The 22,655-nt window shown below is 36.5% G+C and overlaps 1 protein-coding gene, 2 non-coding genes and 1 pseudogene across 3 annotated transcripts; 1 reads left to right on the top strand and 3 right to left on the bottom strand.

The window, feature by feature from the left end:
* LOC131245997 (maturase K-like) overlaps positions 1–3,005 on the bottom strand; it is a 3,724-nt pseudogene extending 719 nt beyond the window's left edge.
* Positions 3,006–5,857: 2,852 nt separating this feature from the next.
* TRNAS-GCU (transfer RNA serine (anticodon GCU)) lies at positions 5,858–5,945 on the bottom strand. Its single transcript has one exon. It is a non-coding gene; the product is annotated as a tRNA-Ser (tRNA).
* A 400-nt stretch (positions 5,946–6,345) lies between these two features.
* LOC131247028 (ATP synthase subunit alpha, chloroplastic-like) lies at positions 6,346–11,235 on the bottom strand. Its single transcript, XM_058247473.1, has 4 exons — positions 11,040–11,235; positions 10,872–10,954; positions 10,108–10,603; positions 6,346–8,827 (listed from the first exon to the last, which is right to left on the bottom strand). The coding sequence occupies exons 1-4, from the start codon at positions 11,233–11,235 to the stop codon at positions 7,785–7,787; spliced, it is 1,818 nt and encodes a 605-aa protein (XP_058103456.1). The 3' UTR covers positions 6,346–7,784.
* TRNAR-UCU (transfer RNA arginine (anticodon UCU)) lies at positions 7,602–7,673 on the top strand. Its single transcript has one exon. It is a non-coding gene; the product is annotated as a tRNA-Arg (tRNA).
* Positions 11,236–22,655: the final 11,420 nt, after the last annotated feature.

Raw genomic sequence — 22,655 nt, 5'->3', positions numbered from 1 at the left:
ATTAAACGTTTCACAATTAGTGAACTGGATTTATTGTCATAACCGAAATTTTCCATAGGTTCGTAAAAAATCGATCCATTTAAACCATGATCATGAGCAAGTGCGTAGATATACTCCTGAAATAGAAGCGGATATAGGAAGTGTTGTTGCCTAGATCTATCTATTTCTAAATATCCTTGTAATTCCTCCATTTGAAATTATACAAAGGCACGGGGGATTTCTTGGGTTATCAAATGATACATAGTGCGATACGGTCAGAACAGGGTATATAGTAAGAAAAGAATAGATACCCCGGAGACGGGGAGTCCAATGAACGGATCCTCTCTCTTTCCATCCAATTTGGTTGTGTTCGTTATAGTTACAAGAGATGGTTAGAAATCCTTTATTTTTGCAACCCGATCGCTCTTTTGACTTTGGAAGAAATTCTCTTTATCAGTATACCGTTTCTTCTACACATTCGTCTCCACTCCATAATAGAGAAAGAATAGTTAATAGTTAGGATTCATGAAAAAAAAAGGAATCGATGATCCACTCACAGGAGAACCCTTTCCCGCATCAGGCACTAATCTATTTTTAACGTCTAATTAGATCGGGTAATCATTCGAATTATGAACCGAGCTCGTTGCTTTTGGTTTCCTTATAATTGGAGCCATTAGGGCTCTATCCATTTATTCACTCGACCAAACTGTGAATTGATTTGGTACCGTTCCAAGAATCAAAACAAGATTTTCTACCGACCCAGGAAGTATTCTCAGAGTTCTCCATTTATACGACATGCTGTTTTTTCCATTCATTCCCTTTCAGGATCAGTCGTGGTCTTACAAACCATACCAATGGTATGGACGAATCTGTTGCTTCATCCAAATGTGTAAAAGATCCTAGCCGAACTTAAAAGCCGAGTACTCTACCGTTGAGTTAGCAACCCGTATAAATATGGTGTGTAGATACGATCGGAATCAAAAATAAATAAATAAAGAGATTGGATTGCCCTACCCCATCAAAACATTGAACTAGCAACAAATCGAAAAGAAACATTTGATGATCAATTATGAACATCAAAATGTTCAGATCAGATTCAAATACAACGGATTCACGGATAAATATAGATAGATGTAAAAATTTGTGGACCCTCCTGTTTTGATCATTTTTTTTTTCATTATCTTAAGAAGATACTTCTTGTGTCACAGTGAATCCGGCGAACCTAGTGAAGTAAAGAAACAAACTTATGGGACGTAGATAAATAGATCTATTTATCCACGATCGAATTATATTTGATCGATACACCATTGTCAATATAAATTGAATTTTGAGAAAAAAAAATGAAATAAAGAAAATAAAGACTTGTGTTGGATTGGCACTACATAGATAAGAAATGAAGTGTGGGGGGGGGAATAAATAAAGAAGAAGTAGGAAAAAAATCTCTGGTTTTCAATAGAAGTACAAACAATAGCAAGATTGATCCCTTATTTATTCGTAGAGTCCCAACGAAAACCATCTGATTGATGGCAATCCCCTCAATTGCCAGTTATTTCACTCAATCTTTTTTTTCTATTTCATAAATTTTATTTCGTTTGATTAATTCGAAGTTCCTTAAATACTTCGGCCTTCTTTGAAATATCATGAACAGTTCCTGTAGGTTGAGCGCCTTTTTCAAGGAAATATAGAATAGCAGGAACATTTGAATAAGTTTGGTTCTTTATCGGATCGTAAAAACCCACTTTACGAAGATCTCTTCCTTCTCTTCGGGATCGAACATCAATTGCAACGATTCGATAGATGGCTCATTGGGATAGATATAGATGAACAATGCCCCCCCTAGAAACGTATAGGAGGTTTTCTCCTCGTACGGCTCGAGAAAGAATGATTCGAATTTATGTATTGTATATAGTGACAAATGGATCCATAAAATCATCAATTAGATTAGGATTTGAGTCGTTTTTTTTTTGGAAGGAATAAAAAAAAAAAAAAGAAATCTCATTCGTACTCATAACTCAAGTTGGGTAATTCTCAAAGAGCTCGAAGGGAAATCCTTAGACATTTATTGAGCCGTCTCTAACCTCTTTTGTTTGTCTCGTCTAGAATCGATTTTCCTTTCTCATTCTGATCTAGTTATTGAGACAATTGAAAATGGCGTTTCCTTGTTCCGGTATCCTTTATCTTTGCTTTGAATCATTGGGTTTAGACATTACTTCGGTGATCCTTAATTGTTTCAAAATGGCAGCAACATACCTTTTGTTCTTTCTATTGAAGAATCATACAAATGGTTGATTCCCCTGTGATACACTTTTGATCGAAATAGTTTTACCAATTCCGACAAATTTTCCTTTTTTTGCTTTTTTATTTGAAACTTGTTCGAATTTGCGATTTCTATATCGAAGATATACTTACGAAGTTGTTCCAACTTATTGACTGGCACTAACCCTAGATCCTTCCCTCTGATAAATGAATCAAGAATTTATGCTCGAGCTCCATCATGTACTATTTACAACCCCCCAAAATGGGGTCCTGGTGGCAAAGAACAAACTATGTCGAGCCAAGAGCATCTTCATTGATATATAAAAAAATGGTGGATGCAAGAATCCACAGCCGATCATGTCCTTCAAGTCGCACGTTGCTTTCTACCACATCGTTTCAAACGAAGTTTTACCATAACATTCCTCTAATTTGGACCGGTATGGAATTGATTCAATATGGAATCATGAATAGTCATTGGCTCCATCGGTGCATAGTAGTCCATACTTTATTTTTATATATGTATGAATAGGTATTTCTCTGGGGAAATCTCAGCAAAAAGCCAAATTAACCCATATTCTGTTATAGGAATGAAACACATTTATAAAAAACACGAAGAAATTAGTTGCTTAACACTTATTTACATCTACATCTTCAACATATTGTTATATTGTTCGGGACGATCAATCATGAAAGATCCAATTCCAATTCTTTCTCGAACAACTAAACTAAAGACGAGTCTTTAATTCGATTACCAATACTGGAACAAAATAAAATGAGTCATTAACCAAATAAGCTATTCTAATGACCCGGAAAAGTCGCAAGTGACTCGGTCGCAAGTGACTCGATAGGATAGATTCACCAATCTCACACTTCTTCGAATAGCGAGGATTTATAAGGTAAGAAATCATAAAAAATAAAATGATTTCAAGAATTTCCTACTTCGACATCATTATCATTACTATAAATAAGTTTTCCTGTAAAGACTGAATTTAATTTGATCTCTAAATCAATCAAATCAACAAGTCGGCACAATCACAACGAGTAACTAAAAAGTTTAGCAGATATCTCATTGATTAAAGAGACGCGAATTCGATCATCATAAGAGAAATCCATGTTTCTTTTCCAATTGAATCATCAATGATTTAAATCGGATGGATGGGTCGAGAAAAAAATCCAATTTAGTTGTTTTCATGGGGATGGATAGAAAAGAGCTCATGGAAGATAAGATTAAGGTCGCTATTCTTTCATCTGATTGAGAAAATCCAAATCGTAGGAGTATGACCTTTCCGTATCCATCAGATACACCGAACAATTGTCACCGGGGGTCATCGTGTATATTTAAGAGATCACAAATCTTTTTCACCGAAACCGAAATACCGGTGTCACTGAAATAGAACAATAAAACTACATATGGGCATGGTTCATTTTCTACGGATTTTGCTTTATTTCAGGTTCAGAAATTTTTCCATTTCCATAAAGATAAACTAAAGTGAATGGAATCTATGAATCCCCCCCCCCCATCGTTACATTGATTTCCAATTATTCATTGGAGCCTGATGCAAAATAAAAGCAATTAAGTCCAAAGAAAATACATCTGTTCCGTATTGAACTTTATTGTTTGTTAATGAGATCCGGATGACACAGATATTGATTGAAATTGATACCTTCCTTTGCTAATTAACTCGTATCTACACGAATTCTATGGGGATCATGAATCATACTCAAAGCCAATCAAAAAAAGATCCTCTTATGGGATGCTATACCATCTTGTATAGGTACAAAGCCGAATGGGTCCAGATTCATTCGTTGTTTCTATTTTATTTTGCCCCACCCCAGTCTTAGGAGCTTTAATCCCAGTGATGGAATTAGTACCAAGAACTCCTCCTGTTTAGAATTCAGGATCCACATAAAATTAGTCATTTACCCCTATTTACTTTACCTTTCTTCCGCATGTCGACTCAGAATGCATCATGTGGGAATCCAAATTTGATAAATAGGGGGCATAAAGTTTCTCTAAATGACTAACTAACTTCAATATGAATATGAGCGGGGGGGAGACGGGCATACGCTGAATGGCCACCCAATCTTTTTTTTTTTGAATGGAACTTTGATCTTTGTTCCCATCCTACCTATATCAAAAAGATATTTATTTCCATACACGTGTCATTGACACTCGATTCTGTTTCTGTTTGTGAGAAACAGAAACAGGATCGAAAGGTAGGATATGATTCTTCTCTGAATCATTAGAAATCAGAAAGAAAGATTGGATCACATTGTATCCAACATTACACTCTTAAACAGAGGATTGTTAAAGAAAAGAGCACAATCTTTGTTCTGATAGAATCGGTCTGGGACAGAAGGATTCGAACCTCCGAGTAACGGGACCAAAACCCGTTGCCTTACCGCTTGGCCACGCCCCATTGAGATTTCTATTTGACACTAATAACACTAATATGGATATTGGTTGTTCGTCAATTCCAGCCCAAATATCTATGGAATAGGTTGTTGCTAGGATTCGACACGTGTAGATGTAGAATCAAAAGAAATTCATTGATCATTATCTATAATTCAATTAAGATATTGTATGAAAGTATGATTCCTTCTATTCTCATTTAAGAATTGAAGGATTTTTGATTGGGGGAGTTCAAAGAAAAAGAAGGATTTGTCATGCTTAATATCTTCTCTTCTTTCTTCATTTTAAGGATTTGGCCTATCTTCTCTTCTTTCTTCATTTTTCCCCAACTCACTAATAATGAAATTCTCCACAAGAGAAAATTTTTTGTTATGCTTAATATCTTTAGTTTGATCTGTATCTGTATTAATTCTGCCCTTCATTCGAGTAGCTTTTTCTTCGCCAAATTACCCGAGGCTTATGCTTTTTTCAATCCAATCGTAGATGTTATGCCAGTCATACCTGTACTCTTTTTTCTCTTAGCCCTTGTTTGGCAAGCTGTTGTAAGTTTTCGATGAGATCTTTAATACTGTCCTAGAAACATTCATGATTGATTCACTAAAAAAGGAAAAATTCTATTCTAACAATTGATAAGATCAGATAAATCTTACATTATGAACTGTCGATTCAAACATTGAAATTCTTTTGGATAGCCGCGATGAATCTGGATCACCTCATTTTCTCATTCTGACTTTCCGGAGGTCAAAGACCTTATGTATGGTCCCTCACAATACCTAATTGTGGGTATGAAAGATCATTTTGGTAACGAAGGAATCAGAATCTTATTACAAATGAATTCCTGCAAATTCCTTTCTTTTCTAGAAACCACTCCATTTCTTGGTGTCAAAATGGGATATGTGGTACAAAAATAGAGAATCTATTCCCTTATTTCCCCCAAAAATGATCTTGGAGATTGTGTAATGCTTACTCTCAAACTCTTCGTTTACACAGTAGTGATATTCTTTGTTTCTCTCTTCATCTTCGGATTCCTATCTAATGATCCAGGACGTAATCCTGGACGCGAGGAATAAAATAAAAAAATCAGAAGTTTTTCGTTGCTTGATTTCTGAATTTTCTTATGATTTTCTCTATTCCATACATTTAACTAAGATAACAAGGGCTCGAGATTTTTTCGAATTCGAAAGATAACTCTCAAGTGATCAGAGGGAACGGAGAGAGAGGGATTCGAACCCTCGGTACGAATAACTCGTACAACGGATTAGCAATCCGTCGCTTTAGTCCACTCAGCCATCTCTCCCAATTACAAAAGGATAATTCATATGTGGCGCGTGAAGTAAAGATTGATAAAAGTCTTTCTTTATCTTTCTTTTCTTTATTCTATATATATACGAATTTTATCAGCAATTGCATTTAGATAAGGATTCGAAACAGATATCTCCAATAGAAAGAATACCTCTTTGATTTCGTACGAAAGGTTCTTTTATTCCCCCGGCCTGGCCAGTACCTATACCTAGCCAGGCCATTCCTTGTTTTGTTCCAATGAATCATAGATCAAATGATTTATCTGATTTGAAAACGAAAATACTTGTTATTGAAGCAGCAAGAAGGGCTATTTCCATTCCTATGACAGGAGTGTCATTTCTTATTATTCTTTGTTTTTCCTTTTATCGATTGACTTACTTTACTGGAATAAAAAAAAATGGAGTTATGGATTCTTCCACAATTCAACTTATTTTTATGTTCCGACTTCAATGGCTCTTTCGGGCCGGAACTGTCAGTAACGATTCCCCCAGCAAAAGAAAAGATATAACTTGTTATTTAAATGAACCTTCTTCTCCTATTTCATTAAGTCCCCCGTCGGAACACGTCAGGACTCACTCCAATTTTCATGATTCTGATCCTATCTTGATTACGTCTCACTCCCTTGTTCGACAAATGGTCCATTCGTATACAATAATCATATTGTAGCGGGTATAGTTTAGTGGTAAAAGTGTGATTCGTTCTATTAACAACTGAAATAGTTAGGGGGTCTTTCGGTTTGATTCATATTCCGATCAAAAACTTTATTTCTTAAAAGGGTTTAATCCTTTACCCCTCAATGCTATATTCGAGGAAGAATATACATTCTCGTGATTTGTATCCATTAGAAATTGAACAACAAAATTCATTGGATTACGGAATCGCGAAGCATAATTTCTTTTTTTTTTAAGTTGGATCAACCCTTCCAATTGAATGAGTATAAGTAAAGGATCCATGGATGAAGATACAAAAATGTATTTCTAATCGTAACTAGATCTTCCATTTTTTTTTTGTAAAGGGGGAGATTGAAGCCAAATAGCTATTAAACGATGACTTTAGTTTACTAGAGCCGTCGCATCGACATATTTTTTCAGCTCGGTGGAAAGAAAATTCTTTTCCTCAGGATTCTCGTGAGTAGAAATAGAGAACGAAGTAACTAGAAGGATTTGTTAGAATCCCCCTCTTCTAGAGGGATCATCTAGAAAGCGAGTCGTTTTGGATGCATTCAGACAGAAAAGCTGACATAGATGTTATGGATCGAATTTTTTTCTTTGAATTCGAATTTGCTATAACTCCCTTTTTCCATACATCGTAAATGTTTTCTTTTTTTTGTAGTTTCGTTTACGCCTTAGATCCGGGAATCTATCCATCTTCCATAAAGGAGCCGAATGAAACCAAAGTTTCATGTTCGGTTTTGAATTAGAGACGTTAAAAATGATGAATCAACGTCGACTATAACCCCTAGCCTTCCAAGCTAACGATGCGGGTTCGATTCCCGCTACCCGCTTCATATTCATTATTATGATACATGCATCATTGATTTGGATATGCATCTTTATTCCCTAAAATCTCTCACATACAATCGGATTCTTTTATCCGAACAGGAGATAGGAAAGTAAGAGTGTGAAAGAAAAGAAGAAAATCGGAATGAAAGGCGTCCATTGTCTAATGGATAGGACAGAGGTCTTCTAAACCTTTGGTATAGGTTCAAATCCTATTGGACGCAATTTATTTCCATCTATTTGTGTAGATTGCTATGCCAAGAAACATATTTTGAATGATTCGAATCGGAGACATTTATCAATGATTCCTCTTGTACTAAGAGTGATCAATTTCTTTATGTTTGTTCCTGAAGTAGAAACAGTTCTATCTGTTCCGGAATAGCTTCCTTCAAAAGGGCTTCTGCCTGCTCGGTGAATGTCTTGGTAGAAGATATGATTTCTTGGAACTGAGGTTTATTTGTTTTTAAGTAGGTACGTAACTGAACGAGAAATTTCTTTACCTGCCCAATTTCTAACGGATCAAGATACCCATTCGCTCCGGTATAAATAGTAACTATCTGGTCTTCCACCGTGAGAGGGGCTGATTGGGATTGTTTGAGCAACTCGCGTAATCGTTGACCTCTTGCCAATTGATTCTGAGTGGCTTTATCGAGATCAGAAGCAAATTGGGCAAAGGCTTCTAACTCCGCGAATTGAGCCAGTTCCAATTTTAATTTGCCAGCTACTTGTTTCATGGCTTTAATTTGAGCGGCAGATCCTACTCTGGAGACGGAAATACCCACATTAATAGCAGGACGGATTCCAGCATTGAATAGATCGGCAGATAAGAATATTTGTCCATCTGTAATGGAAATCACATTAGTAGGAATATAAGCCGAAACGTCCCCAGATTGAGTCTCAACTATTGGTAAAGCAGTCATACTTCCTTCACCTAAACGAGAACTTGATTTAGCAGCTCTTTCCAAAAGGCGTGAATGCAAATAAAAAACATCTCCTGGATAAGCTTCACGACCGGGTGGTCTTCTTAATAGAAGAGACATTTGGCGATAAGCTTGTGCTTGTTTGGAGGGATCATCATAAATTATTGAAGTATGTCGTTCACGGTACATAAAATATTCAGCTAGAGCCGCTCCTGTATAAGGAGCGAGGTATTGTAATGTAGCAGGTGAATCTGCCGTTTCGGCTACCACAATAGTGTATTCCATCGCCCCCTGTTCCTGGAAATTAGTCACTACCTGGGCCACGGAAGATGCTTTTTGACCAATAGCTACATAAACACATATTACATTTTGCCCTTTTTGATTGAGAATAGTATCTGTGGCTACTGCTGTTTTCCCGGTCTGTCTGTCCCCAATAATTAATTCTCGCTGACCGCGCCCTATAGGGATCATCGAATCAATAGCAATAAGCCTCATTTGAAGAGGCTCATATACGGAACGTCTAGAAATAATACCTGGAGCAGGAGATTCAATTAACTGAGATTCAGAAGCTGAAATTTCACCTCTCCCATCAATAGGTTTAGCCAGAGCATTTATAACACGACCCAAATAAGCCTCACTCACTGGTATCTGAGCAATTCTTCTTGTTGCTTTTACAGAACTTCCCTCTTGTATCATCAAACCGTCACCCATTAATACAACGCCAACATTGTTTGATTCCAAATTCAGAGCTCGAACAAAGAAGACTTGATTCAGAAAATCAAACGAAATGTTTGAAATTTCTATCCGATGTAGTTACAACTGATCCAAATGATCAAACAATTCAAAAGAAATCTATTAGAATAGAAGAAATCGATAAAAAGGTTCGTCGATATTCATACAAATTAACCGACCATTTGGAAGAACAGGAGGAAGAAAATGAGGAAGAATCGACAGAGGATCATGGGATTCGTTCAAGAAAAGCCAAACGTGTGGTAATTTATACTGATAATGATCAGAATACCAATAATGATCAGAATACCAATACTTATACTAGAATTGGCTTATCACTAATAAACTTCTTCCTAAATACAAGGTTTCACTTTTCATTATAGTAGGTTTTGATAATTTGAGAGATGGGGGTTGTTTTTCCCCCCCCCCCCCCCCCCACCCCCCACAAAAAAATATTTTTTTTAGGAAGAAGTTTATTCTATTATGTATCTCCAATAGTTATACATCATTAAGATTTTTGAAAGATCTGAAACAAGTATGAACGACAGTAGTAAAAATGAATGGATCCTTGAAACTAATTGATTGAAATATATATTTTAAGACTTTGCTTTGTAACTCTCCGAATCACTACATAGATTCCCTCTTGTTTCAACCTAATCAATAAAACTTCCCGGATCCCTCTTTTTCGATCCTTTCGGTGATGCCAGAAGTCATTTCGATATATGATTTTATCTGCTTGTGCGGCCGTTGCTTGCTGGCTGAAAAGCTTATTAGTAAAACGCGCTAGCGCGCGCATACGTTTGTCAACAAAAGTCCAGGAACAACTAAAAAGGCTTGAAGAGACAGTGGCTCGACAGGTACAAGGAGGAATGTCATTGTAAGATGCCAGTTCATCCCAAAAGGACTTCACCCCTTGAGTTCATTTTCTTTTGGTTCAATATGGTATCGATAGCAATAGCTATTTTTCTAGTTTGTCAGTCCCTGATTATAAGTTCTCATTGACCACGGCCTATAGGAACCAAGCTATCCACAGCTTTTAACCCTGTTTGCATAGGTTCATGCACAAATTTACATTCAATAATCCCTGGGGCTTTCACTTCGACACGTCTTCGTTCGTGATCGCTTAGAGCCCCTCTTCCATTAATAGGTACTCCCAACGCGTCGCCCACATAGCCTAACATGGCCTTTCTCGCAGGAACATCCACAATAGATCCAGTGCGCTTGACAAGATCTCCTTCTTTAATGGCGGTATCACTACCAAAGACAACAATCCCTACATTCTCATTCTCAAGATTCAACGCTATTCCTTTCACACCGCTGGCAAATTCCACCATTTCCCTAGCTTGAATCTTGTTCAATCCATAAACACTTGCAATCCCATCTCCAACTGAGACCACTCGACTAATCTCATCCACTTGAAAGTTCCCTCCGGGCTGCCTAAGGAACACAAGCTGCTGCTGTTCAAGCCGTTTCACTCGTGCTTCTTTAGCGAAGCACTCGCTCCACTACACTGAAAACTCACTTACAGTAACACTCAGAATCACGTACACCAAACTAAATATAACTCACGCTTAGAAAAATAAAGCTAATTGACTCAGTACAAGATGTTTCACTTGTGCAATTTATATCATAAGGGCAGAATCACTTCGTTACACTCTCCTGAAAGCTCCCTGTAAGTAACACTCAGAAAAAAAGGTACACAACTCAGCAGAAGAGGGAGGAAGATTAGTATAAAGTGAGTCCCCCCTATCAAGTAATAGGCGGTCAAAAGACCTGATTCCAGTAACCTGCTGTCATACCCCAGTTACTAAGAGCACCGTCGCTCTTGCTAACAGTGGCCTGACTAGGCGCAGTTGCTAACAGCGACCACGCAGTTAACAACTGTGCCCTAAAGCAGCGCAGTTACTAATAGCGACCACGCAGTTAGCAACTGCGTCTTACTGCTGTCAGTTTCAAAAACTCCATTTTTGCTCCGATTCGCTCTGATTTTCGGCACTGTTTCCGCCCAGAAATTTTGACAAAGGAACGAAGGCTTTGCATTCTCAGGCTCGTATTCACAAACAACATCGACGTTTAACCATCCATTTTCGTCTTTATTACCTTTACTACTCAGACTCAAAAGCTCAAAAGTATTCATAGGCTTTTTTCTAACTCAAGCTTTTCAGAGGGCCTTATACTAGATAAGGGGCTTTTATTACTATTACGTTTCTTCAAAAAAAGAAAATGGAAAGCAGACAAGACGCTGTTAGTAACAGCGCCCAGACAGTTTCTTTTTTAACTGCCTGTACCACTTTTTGGGACCCGTGCCCTCTTTTTTTAACTTTTTTTTTCATTGTTCTGGCTCGCGGTTTGCTTATCTGGTTTAGCTGCTTTCTTGACGTGTCCTTGTCTTGCAGGTTATCCCTAAGAGATTGATCTTTAGGGGTCTGTAATCGATTCATTCTCACACTTGCTTAGATGGCACCTTGGCGAGGAATCTTTGAACCTAGAAAAACTAAGAGCTTTGTCCCTCCTCTCCTGTGAGGAAAGACCCACCTCGAGCTCAGCGGCTGCTTAGTAGATCAAGGTTTAGTTCTTTTCTTCCTAAGGGCTTCACTGGTAAAGAATCCAAAGAGTTTCACTCAGTCATATACCCCCTCTACCAAAACCCAGATTCTCTGCTTTTGGGTTACCCCATTACCACTAAAGCTTGATATTTATCTTGATCCTTATCCTTTCTTTGATTAAATAAGGAGCCTTCACTCCGCCCCAGCTACCTTTTGGTATGCTTTCATCCGAACTCCATCATCCACCCTTCTCCTGGCAATCTCGCTCCTTCAATGACATTAGTGAGTTGCCCACCCCATTCATTATTTTAGGATTCTCTATGACCTGCTTCCGCCCCATCAGAAACTAGGTCTCATTCGTCGCTGTTGCAAGCTAGGATATGCTCAACTTCTCCCATAGAAAGAGCCGAGTCGTCTCTCCCAGGGCTCCCACTCGAGCATTCAAAGGCAATCGTTGATCCGGCCGGCAATTGCTCTATTTTCGACATTTCCGAGTCGATCCTAGAGTTGGTGGACAAAGAGAGTTCACCAGGAGATCGGGAAGGAAGTTCTCCTCTTTCTGACCGGGTTTGACTTCTATTTCTCGTGTAGTAGTGTTGAAACGTCAATACATGGAATGGGGGAGAAAACCAGATCCTCGTTGATCCACTAGCTGTCGAATCTCCTCCTACCAGCTATAAATGATCGACTGTCTATTCCATCTCCGTAACCCGTTACTAAAGAGTAAGGGTGGATTGAATCTCCCTGGGGATGTGTAAAATTCCGAACATTCAACGGATCAAAGCCCCCAGCCCTTCTTCCGTCATTTGCTGTTATGAATTCTACAACTTTCTTCCTGATATCTGCATCTCCTGTCTGAATATTCGTTGTCGGTGGGATTGGTACTGCTGTTGCCTCAGTCCAATTAGTAAATCTACTCAAATACATTCCCTCGAAAAAGCTCTGTAAGAACACTGCTTTGATTTTTTCAATGAGTGGACACCTTGTCAAGCCAATTCCCTTAAAGGGGCATAAGTCTTCAAAGATCGCATTTGAAATTGTTGTCTTTTGATGAAATACGAGCATTGTATGTCCCATAATAGGTCCCATTCTTCTACCCTTTCCTGGGAGTCAATGACTATTCATAACTATTACCTTGACACTAAAGAAGAGTTCGACCCAATGCTTTATTTCTGTCCTAGTTGATCCCGATTCGACATTAGAAGTATATTGATTTCAGCAACTTAATGCTATCCAGGAAGATGAGGGAGGAGCCGCTCAGTGGAGCTAGACCAGAGGGACAAAATCCGCGGCAAGAAGAGGTCCATTGGCGGCAAAAGTCGATGGTCTTTTTATAGAAATACAATCGTCTTTTCATGTCTCAACCGGAGTAGAAATTCCATAAGGGAGTTGAGTCGGGATGATGGGTCCAGTATATCTTCGAATTCCCAATTCGCGCAGAAATCTGTTAAGTATTTTCAGGATCTTCTCTTGAAGGATCCCGACCTCGTCAGTCTCGAGGAAATCCCTAGGTTGGTGTTAAAAGAGTACCTTAAATAGGGCCCTAATAAAACTGGTATCGATGGAGGAAGTGTCAGAAGTGGTAGTCCATTTGCAAGGAGACAAGTAGGGTCATGTAGCGGAAAGACTTTGCAAGGAAACCATACATGTTTCACATTGTTCGTGTGAAAGTGAAAAAGCGGTCCTAAAAAAGGAAATCAACCTCTGTTCTGTAACTGTAAGCTGCTATCTTGCAAATCGAAGCAAGCAATGGCTACAGTAAGCTCCCGTGTCTAGCAGACAAGGACAGGGACTTCTATAAAGACGAAGATCGACGTTGTTTGTGATTTGCAAACGCGTCATCCTCGAACAATTTGGTTGTTCTGTGTATGGGAGTTGCAGAGGGAGAAAGGTGAATCTGCTCATGATGCGTGGAAAGTAGGGGAAGAGTTTGATTCAAAACCGTCTGTGATAGATCACGTCGAACTGAAGCACTTAACCCAAGTCTCCCGAGTTATCTGAGTCCTAATCCAAGCCTAGTCTTGAGATACTACCGTCCATACAACCATTCAAGCTTCAATCAATTTCATTAATTTTAAGCATTAACATTATGCAACACTCATTCCCTTCTCAACTCCCTTGCTCCTCATATACACCATCACTACATCACATTTCATTGTTTTCTCATATTTAACTGGCAGGTGTATGCTCTGTGACTTGCTGATATAATCGGAGCTAGCCCACCAGAAAGCTTAGCCAGTTAGTTATCATTTTAACATGTACATCAACATTACATCACATTCCATCATTTTCTCGCTTCTAATTAGTTGGTCATTGTTCTATCATAAGCACTAATATAGCATCCAACATCCCATACATCACATTTCTACATATTTTGCACCATGCACTTGGTTAGCTTGAACGTATGCTCTACGACTTTGTAAGTGCTATTATGTTAAACACACATAGATTGTCAAATTTTGTAAGACAAACGTTCATAAGATAAAACTGATTTAAGATCAGTTCACAAATATGGATTCGTACCAATTCTACACTCCTCAAGATCGGATTATGAGCAGCTCAAGATCAGCTTAAGATCAGCTTAAGATTGGCTTATGATTAAGTCAAGATTGACACATCTTCTCAAAGAAATCGTCGCCCGTATTCAAGTCAAAGTTCAAGACCAAATTCAAGACAAGGTGACTGAGATATTTTTTATAACACAGGTGGTATAACCCTAGAAAAACCTTAGGAATAGGTGCTTTCAAAAATTCTATATTTTGGATTTTTATAACTGTTTTTGCTTTGGAATTCGGCCAACCCAGCTTCAAGCTCAAGCTAAATAACAACTTTTGTTAAAAATTTGGCTAGCCTAAGTTCTGGTTCGGCTAGCCTAAGCATAAACTTCGGCTAGCCCGAGAAAGTTCGGGTGAAATTCCAGTAATGTAATCTTTTGGAATTCGCGGGAATTCAGCCAACCAAGTGGCAAATTCAACTAGCTGAATTTGTCCTCGGGCCAACCGAATTTTGGATCATTCTTATCCCGCGCAATCCAAAATCCGTTAAATAGAACATAGTGAACTCGGGCTAGTTAAACCTTATCTGAGGCTAGCCGAAGTTCTATTTTCTTTGCCTATAAATTAAGTCTTTCTCTCATTCCAAATTACAATAAAAATTTACTTTAATCCTTCGGCATGAGAGAGAGAAGCTCAAGTCTTCGGCAAGCTATCTATTAGTGTTTATATATTTTATTTTAATAGCTTACTCAATTTCCTTTTTCTCAAGATCATTTTATACTTAATCTAAGAGAGTAAACTATACTCTTCTTCGAGATCTAAGAGAATTGAATTAAGTAGCATTTAGGTTTTTCATTTTTAAAATTTATAGAACCCTAGACTCCTATGTCTGATTGAACATTACGACATTTACGTTTAAGAAATAAGTCCTTTTGCTAGAAGCTTTTGTGACATCTTCTACATTTGAACATAAGAATACTTTCTGAAATTCTTTCTAAGGTTTTATCTAAGATAGCCTGTGAAAATCTCAGTGAGGTTTTGTCTAATATATCCTGTGAAAATCTCAACAGGGTTTTTATTGTGATAGCTCGTGAAAATCACAAGGAACTATATCAGGTTATTAAGATGACCCTATGAAAACCTTTTTTTCATGAAAGTCAAAATTACGAGGCTAGTAATTTTGGGAGTGAAGCAGGTGTGGTTGTTTTAAGCACCGAGCCACTATAACTCCTTCTGTCATGTGGTGAATGTTTTATTCTTTTTGGTGATTGGATGTTAATTATTATTTTATTATTATGGTGAATGTTGTAATCCTTTATATACTCTTGATAGTTTGAAAGATTGATTTTAAAGACATTTGTGAAATAAGGTTGTCTTGTCTAATATTTTAGGTAAAGGTTATCCTACAAATTATTTGGAATCAATGTTTCAATACTCAAGTGATTGAGATTTTTGTAATATTTACATATTCCATATTTATTTCAATTATTTGGCATTGTCCTATTCACCCCCCCCCCCCCCCCTCTAGAACATCGCTAGCTCTCCATTTCAAACTTGCCGATATAATCGGATCTCGCTCATCAGAAATTCAGACCGATTAGTCATCATCATCATTACATTACATCACATCTCCTCCACACCAGAACTACTCTATTCCTTAGAAATTAGTTAGATCTTGTGAAGTAAAGATCGTACATTTGTATGAGTAGAGAGGATTCTTAAAACCTTTCGTCTCTGTAACTGCGGTCCTTTACTCAGAATCTCTGGAACGCAAGCTTAAGAGTCATCTTAGGGTTAAGAATCTTCAGGTTCTCAATCATAAGCGTTTTTACAGGGTCTAACCGACTATAGGATTTACGGTGACTCTAGTTAAATATAACACATCTTACACCTAAACAAAAACCCTCGAGTGAGGCAAGCCATGGAAAAGCAAGCTAATCTCCCATCCCCCAAGGAAATCTCCTTCTAACATCCACAAGTTGTAATGAGCTCGAGCTCCAACTGTCCATCTATAGTTCCCACCTTAATGATCTAAACCATCCATTAAAGACCTCAAAGTGATACAACAGATGTCATCCAATCCCCACCGTTTTATGTTGTGTGGCCCACCTGAGTTTTGAATCAATGATCTAATTTTTCAACCTAGAACCTAATCGAATCTGGCAAAGTTATTAGACGGGTTAGATTTCATTTCAGACTTTCCTTGTAAATCCCACAGAACCCTCCATCATTCGGGAATCATGTGTTGAATGAAGCTTCTCCTCTTCGTTTCTCGCGGATGGCGTAGCCGCACCAAGCTTTAACGATCAATCTTAATCGTCTGACCTTCAGATTCTCCTCAATATTCTTAAGGCCCATAGTGATGTTTATTTGTCATCAAACCTATTCATGAGGTCATACATACATGGATAAAGGAAAAAACACAAATATTAGCTTAACCAAAAACTTTTAGTCTCCAAGAATTGTTCAATGGTAGGAGTTCAATTCCCACTATTTTCTATGGTATAGTCCACTTGAGCTTTGGATATGGTTCAATTCTAGGCCCATGCCCTACAATGTGTTGGTAAAACAGGTGGATAGTGTGGATAAGATACATACATCATAGTGGCCCCTCAGAGTTTACTTTTTCTTCCTTGGGTGATAGTTCATGTCCCCAAATGCTCCTCCCCTTCTTCTATCCCTCTGTCTTCAATGCAAATTGCCTTGAAGTGGGGGTTGCAAGATGTGGTGCCCACCATGGTGTTTGTTTTATATTTTTTTATATTTTAAAAAAAGATTTAAAAATAAAATGTGTTTCAAATTCAAAATTCTACCTTGTTTCTCTTTTGGAAAAAATAATTTTCTTTTAGTGGTTCTCTTGTTCCCATTGAAAATAACCAAAGAAAACATTAATTTTATCAGAGGAGACTTTTGCATGGGGCATGTGAATTTGGTTTGATGGAGGGGCTATGCCATTAGTCCTAAACTATGCTTTTCACCACACACGCTCGTTAAGCTGGGGACATGATGTGCGTGCGCACGCGGGCCACACCATGTCGAGTCAAGTCTGGGTCTAGGTCTAGGTCTATCTGTGGACTGAGACATCTATTTTCAATAATCTTAAAACTAAATCTAATTGTTGGAATCAATATACATATGTTTTCTTATCTATTCGAAAACATAAAATGTTTTTTCTTTTCTTTTGAACCTTTATGTAACCATAACTCGACTACTTTTTAAACTGGTTGAAAACTGAGTTGCAACCAAAATTCGATTATCAAAAACTATAATCAATGGCCACCATCATAATCAACCCTATGACCAAACAATCCAAAATTAAACCATTCGTTGGACAAAATGTCAAAAGATGCAAAAAAAATCAGTTTTGCACTGGAAATATTAAAGTTCATCATTTACATACTTTCTGATTCATTTATAGTTGATACAACCAAGTAAAATGAACTTAAAGATGCTAATAATTGTAAACACTACATTCTGAATCCCTTATCTAATGAACTGTATGATATTTATGTTTCCTACGAATCTGCTATAAACATTTAGACTGCACTAGAAAAGAAATATGTCCTTTAAGATGTAGGATCTAAGAAACATGCTATCACAACTTCATTCATTATGAAATAACAGAAGATAAACCCGCCTCAAACCAAATTCATTATTATCATAATTTGGTACATGAACTGATGGTTGGGAGAATGAAAATCGATGAGGTATTCATGTTAGGAGCGTTAATTGAAAAGTTATATCCTTGGAAAGAATACAGAAACCGAATGAAACCTAAGAAAAATGGTATTTCTTTGGAAAATATAATCATACACATAAGAACAAAGGAAACTAACAGAAATAGGGACCAAATTGATAATGCAAACGGGTCGGGATCAAAGGCTAACCTAGTGCAAACAAGTCGAGCACAAAAGGGGTAAAAAGAAAGAGAATTATTACAACTATGAAAAGCCTAGACATCACTCTAAGGAGTGTAAGCTCAAAAAGAAAATGAACGATCAATTCAAGAAAAAATGGTCCTATGATTATTGTAAAAAACCTTGACATTATGAAAATCAATGTAGGCTTAAGGAAAAGAATGATAAATCTCAATTCAATCTCATTGAGGGTGAAGAAAATCAAGACATGGTTGTTGTTGTAGTGTTCGAATTGTTCCTAGTGAACAACAAGAAATAAATTTTAGATACTGGTACAACTCGGCATGTATGTAAGGATTAAAGTATGCTTACTTCCTATCAGGTGACAGAGGATGAAGAACAACTATTCATGGGAAATGCCCGATACTCTCCAGTTGTTGGAAAAAGAAATGTTCTTTTAAAGCACACATTAGGAAAAACTTTCTTGCTAAAGAATGTGCTATATGTACCTGACATTCATTACAATTTGATCTCCAGTTCACTCCTCATCAAGGCTGCAGTTAAACTAGTATTCGATTCTGATAAGTTTGTAATGACCAAGAATGGAACCTTCCTTGAAAGGGTTATTGTACTGATGGTCTGTTTGTTGTAAACATTTCATGTGATAATAATAAGATGTCATTCAGTTCGGCTTATATTGTTGAATCTCTTTCATTATGGAATAGTAGATTAGGCCACATAAATGTAGAATCCTTGAAAAGAATGAAACAAATAAGATTGATACCTGATATCTCAGTTGATAACTTTGGAAAATGTGAGACTTGTATAGAATCTAAGTTTGTTAGAAAATCCTTTGAACTTGTTGGTGGAAGTTTTGCGTTATTAAAATTAATTCATAATGACTTAGATGATTTTAAAAATCATATTTTTAGAGGTAGCAAAATGTACTATGTAATGTTCATAAACAATTATTTTAGATATGTTAAAGTGTACCTTCTAAGGAATAAAGATGAAGCTTCCCAGTTTAGAGAACTTTGCGAAAAGAATTGGATAGCTCACAAAACTATTGTTCCTTACACACCAGAATAAAATGGAATAGTTGAACAAAAAAATAGAACATTGAAAGAAATGATGAATATTATGTTCAATAATTCTGATTTGCCTCTAATATGTGTGGAGAAGCCATACTATATGCCTATTTTATACAAAATATAATACCTCATAAGAAAATTGGTAAGATACCATATGAACTGTGGAAAAATTACACTCGAAATTACAATTACCTTAAAGTGTGGGGGTGTCTAGCTAAAGTAAGGTTACCTAAAACTAAAAAAAATAAATTAGGTCCTAAGACAACTGATTGTGTGTATATAGGATATACAAAAAATAGTGCAGCAAATAAGATCTTAGTTATGAAATTCAAGGATAACTTTCTAGATCCAAAAACTATCATAAAATCTAGAGATGTGGAGTTTTTAGAAAATGTCTTTCCTATGAAGTTTAAATTCATAAAAATAAAAGACATTAGTGGATCAGATGTTGCGTTAACTAATAAAAACATACATGTGAATAGTGAAGTAGAACCATAACTTAAAAGGACCACGAGAGCAACCTAAGAGATGTATTTTTTTTACTTTCTTATTACAAGATTATCCAAAGGTCTATTTAAAAGCCATTAATTCTCTTGATGCATTTTTCTGAAGAGAAGCAAAAAAATGATAAATTAAAGTTGTTAAGTGTCAAATATTGCATATTTCCCCTGTTTATATCTTGGTTTTATGTATATGATAATGCTTAATGGGTATGTTTTATACATGTTTGCATTGCGAGGTGAGTTTAAGAGCTTGAATTGAAAAGAATGTTAAAAGCATGGATTTGATGCTCAAGAATCACCAAGGTAAGGGATGGATCTTCGGAGACCAAAATTGAATATTTCAAGACCCCAAGATTCAAGGAAACCAAGTAGAGAAGGAAGGACTGCAAAGTGCAGAAATTCACAGAATCTGAACTTCACCGTCGATGTCATCGATCGGTGGTCGATGACATCGAAGAATTATAGGAAATCAAGTCTGGTTGCTGAACAAATTGGATGCAGTTCTCGATGACATCGAAAATATGTTCGATTGTTCGAAGACCTTCTCAATAACATTGAAGGTAGTTCGATGACAACGGGATTTTTTTGGATTTTTGGAGTAACTCGCTAGAACACTCTGGACACATTCTCGATTGATCGAACACCCTTCGATGACATTGAAGGTATGTTCGATGACATGAAAAGTTATGCAGTGCAAAAAGCATTACGCAGAGTGAAAAGGCGTGACTTTCGGATTTAAGTTAGGTTCGATGACATCGATGGCTGTTCAATGACATCGAACGCGTTACGCAGAGTGCGTAAATTTGTGGTGGTTTTCAAAGACGGTTGGATAAAGGCTATAAATATGGGTTCTTTGAGGAGTTCTAAACATGAATTAGGTTTTGAGAAGCAGAGCCAAAGGGTGGGCAGCCTCCCAAGAGTTTTTCTTCATTCTTTATTTATTTTTAATGCTTTATTTTAGGGTTTTAGATCCAATCATGTCTATGGTTGGCTAAACCTCTTAGCCAGGGCTAAGAGGTGAAACTTGTAGCATGTTGTGATGATTTTCTTGATTTGATTCTTGTTCTTGTTGAACCTCATTGATTTCTAGTTTGATATTAAATGAATATTTTTAGTTTTCTATGATTTATTGTGACTTAAATTATAATCGATGTTGTGATAGCTTTGGATATCTTCTTTTCCTATTTTGAGATTGTGAGATTGGTAAATCCTATTATTTACCATCGTCTCTTGGGCATGGTAGGATAATGGAATCCCTTCCAATCACCACAATACTCCTTCATTGAGGACTAGATCAATGAAAAGTTCAGAGATTTTATTTAATTGCTTTATCTTCTAATTAGATAGGATAAGACTCCAATTTCAATTGTGTTCCTTGATCAAGTAAGGTAGCATCCTGATAGCTATAAGTGGATCCTTGGCACCCTAGTTCCCACATTTCAATTGATAGTTTAAATCAACATTATTCACAATTACTCTCTTTTATTCCAAATTTAGGTTTAGATCTTCTTCTAGTTCTAATTGTAATTATTTCCAGAATACATACAAGTTTAATTCCTGTGGATTCAACCTCGGTCTCATCGAGTTATTACTATATCGTGACCCTACACTTAGGGTTATGAACAAAAGTCAGTTGTATCAAACAACACCTAGGAACTGGTAGACGTTCCTCTTGTAAACAAGCCTATAAGGTGTGAGTGGGTGTTTAAAAAAAAAAAAAACTTAAACTAGATGGATATATAGAAAAGTTTAAGGCTAGATTGGTCACTAAAGGCTTTAGACAAAAAGAAGGATATGATTATTTTTATACATATTCTCCTGTAACTAGGATTTCAATGATCATGGTATTAGTTAAAATAACATCTATATACAATCTAGTAGTGTATCAAATGGATGTTAAAATGGTATTTCTAAATGAAGAATTAGAAGATGAAATCTACATTAGCAACCTGATGGTTATAAGATCTTAGGAAAAGAAAATAAAGTGTGTATGTTAATCATGTCCTTATAGGGTTTGAAACAAACTCTTACGCAGTGGAACAAGAAATTTGGTATTGTTTTAAAGTCAAATGGATGTAAAATTGATGATGTGGATATGTGTGTATATAATAAATTCTCTGATACTGATGGCGTTATAATATGCTTATATGTAGATGATGTGCTTATATTTGGAACCAATGTTTAAGTTAGTCATTTCGACTAGGAAACTCTTATTCTCTAAATTTGATATGAAAGATTTAGAAGAAGTATGATATTAGCTATTTAGATAATCATAAAAGATGATAGCATTACTTAATCTCAATCTCATTACATTAATAAAATATTAAAAAGGTTTGATCACATCAACTGCTTGCCTGCTAATACACCTTATAATCATATTGTGCATCTTAGGAAGAATGCAGGAAGTAGTGTCTCTCAACTTAAGTATTCTTAAATAATTGCTAACCTAAAATATCTGATGAATTGTATTAAACCTGATATTGCATTTGCAGTAGGTGGGTTAAGCAGATATATACATAATCCTAGATATGATTATTGAAATGCATTTACTAAAATATTGAGATATTTGAGCGGTACTGTTGTATATGGTATTCGTTGTATATATTATCCTCCTATGTTAGAAGGAAATAGTGATGCCAATTAGATCACTGATTCAGATGAAACAAAATTTATAAGTGGATATATTTTTAACTTTAGTGGATGTGTAGTATCTTGGAAGTCTACTAAACGGACTTGCACTGCTCATTCTACATGGAATTCAAATTTGTTGCCTTAAAAAAGGTGGGATAAGAAATTGAAGGGCTTAAAAATCTCTTCACATATATTCCTCTATGGCTAAAGCCCATGTCAATTATATCTATTCATTATGACTATTAAGCAGCTATTACTAGGGAAAAGAGTAAGATATAAGATGGCAAAAGTAGACACATTAGACTTTGACATAATATCATGAGACACATGTTGAATGATGGAGTCATAACTATTGATTTCATAAGATCAGAAACGAAATTGACTAATCCTCTGATTAAATGACTATGTAAAGGATTAATCATGAAACATCGAAG

This window comes from Magnolia sinica, chromosome 5 (genome assembly GCF_029962835.1).
Source record: "Magnolia sinica isolate HGM2019 chromosome 5, MsV1, whole genome shotgun sequence".
NCBI classification, from domain to species: Eukaryota; Viridiplantae; Streptophyta; class Magnoliopsida; order Magnoliales; family Magnoliaceae; genus Magnolia; species Magnolia sinica.
Note: the sequence above shows the minus strand (reverse complement) of the source record. Positions and strands in the feature narration are given on the sequence as shown.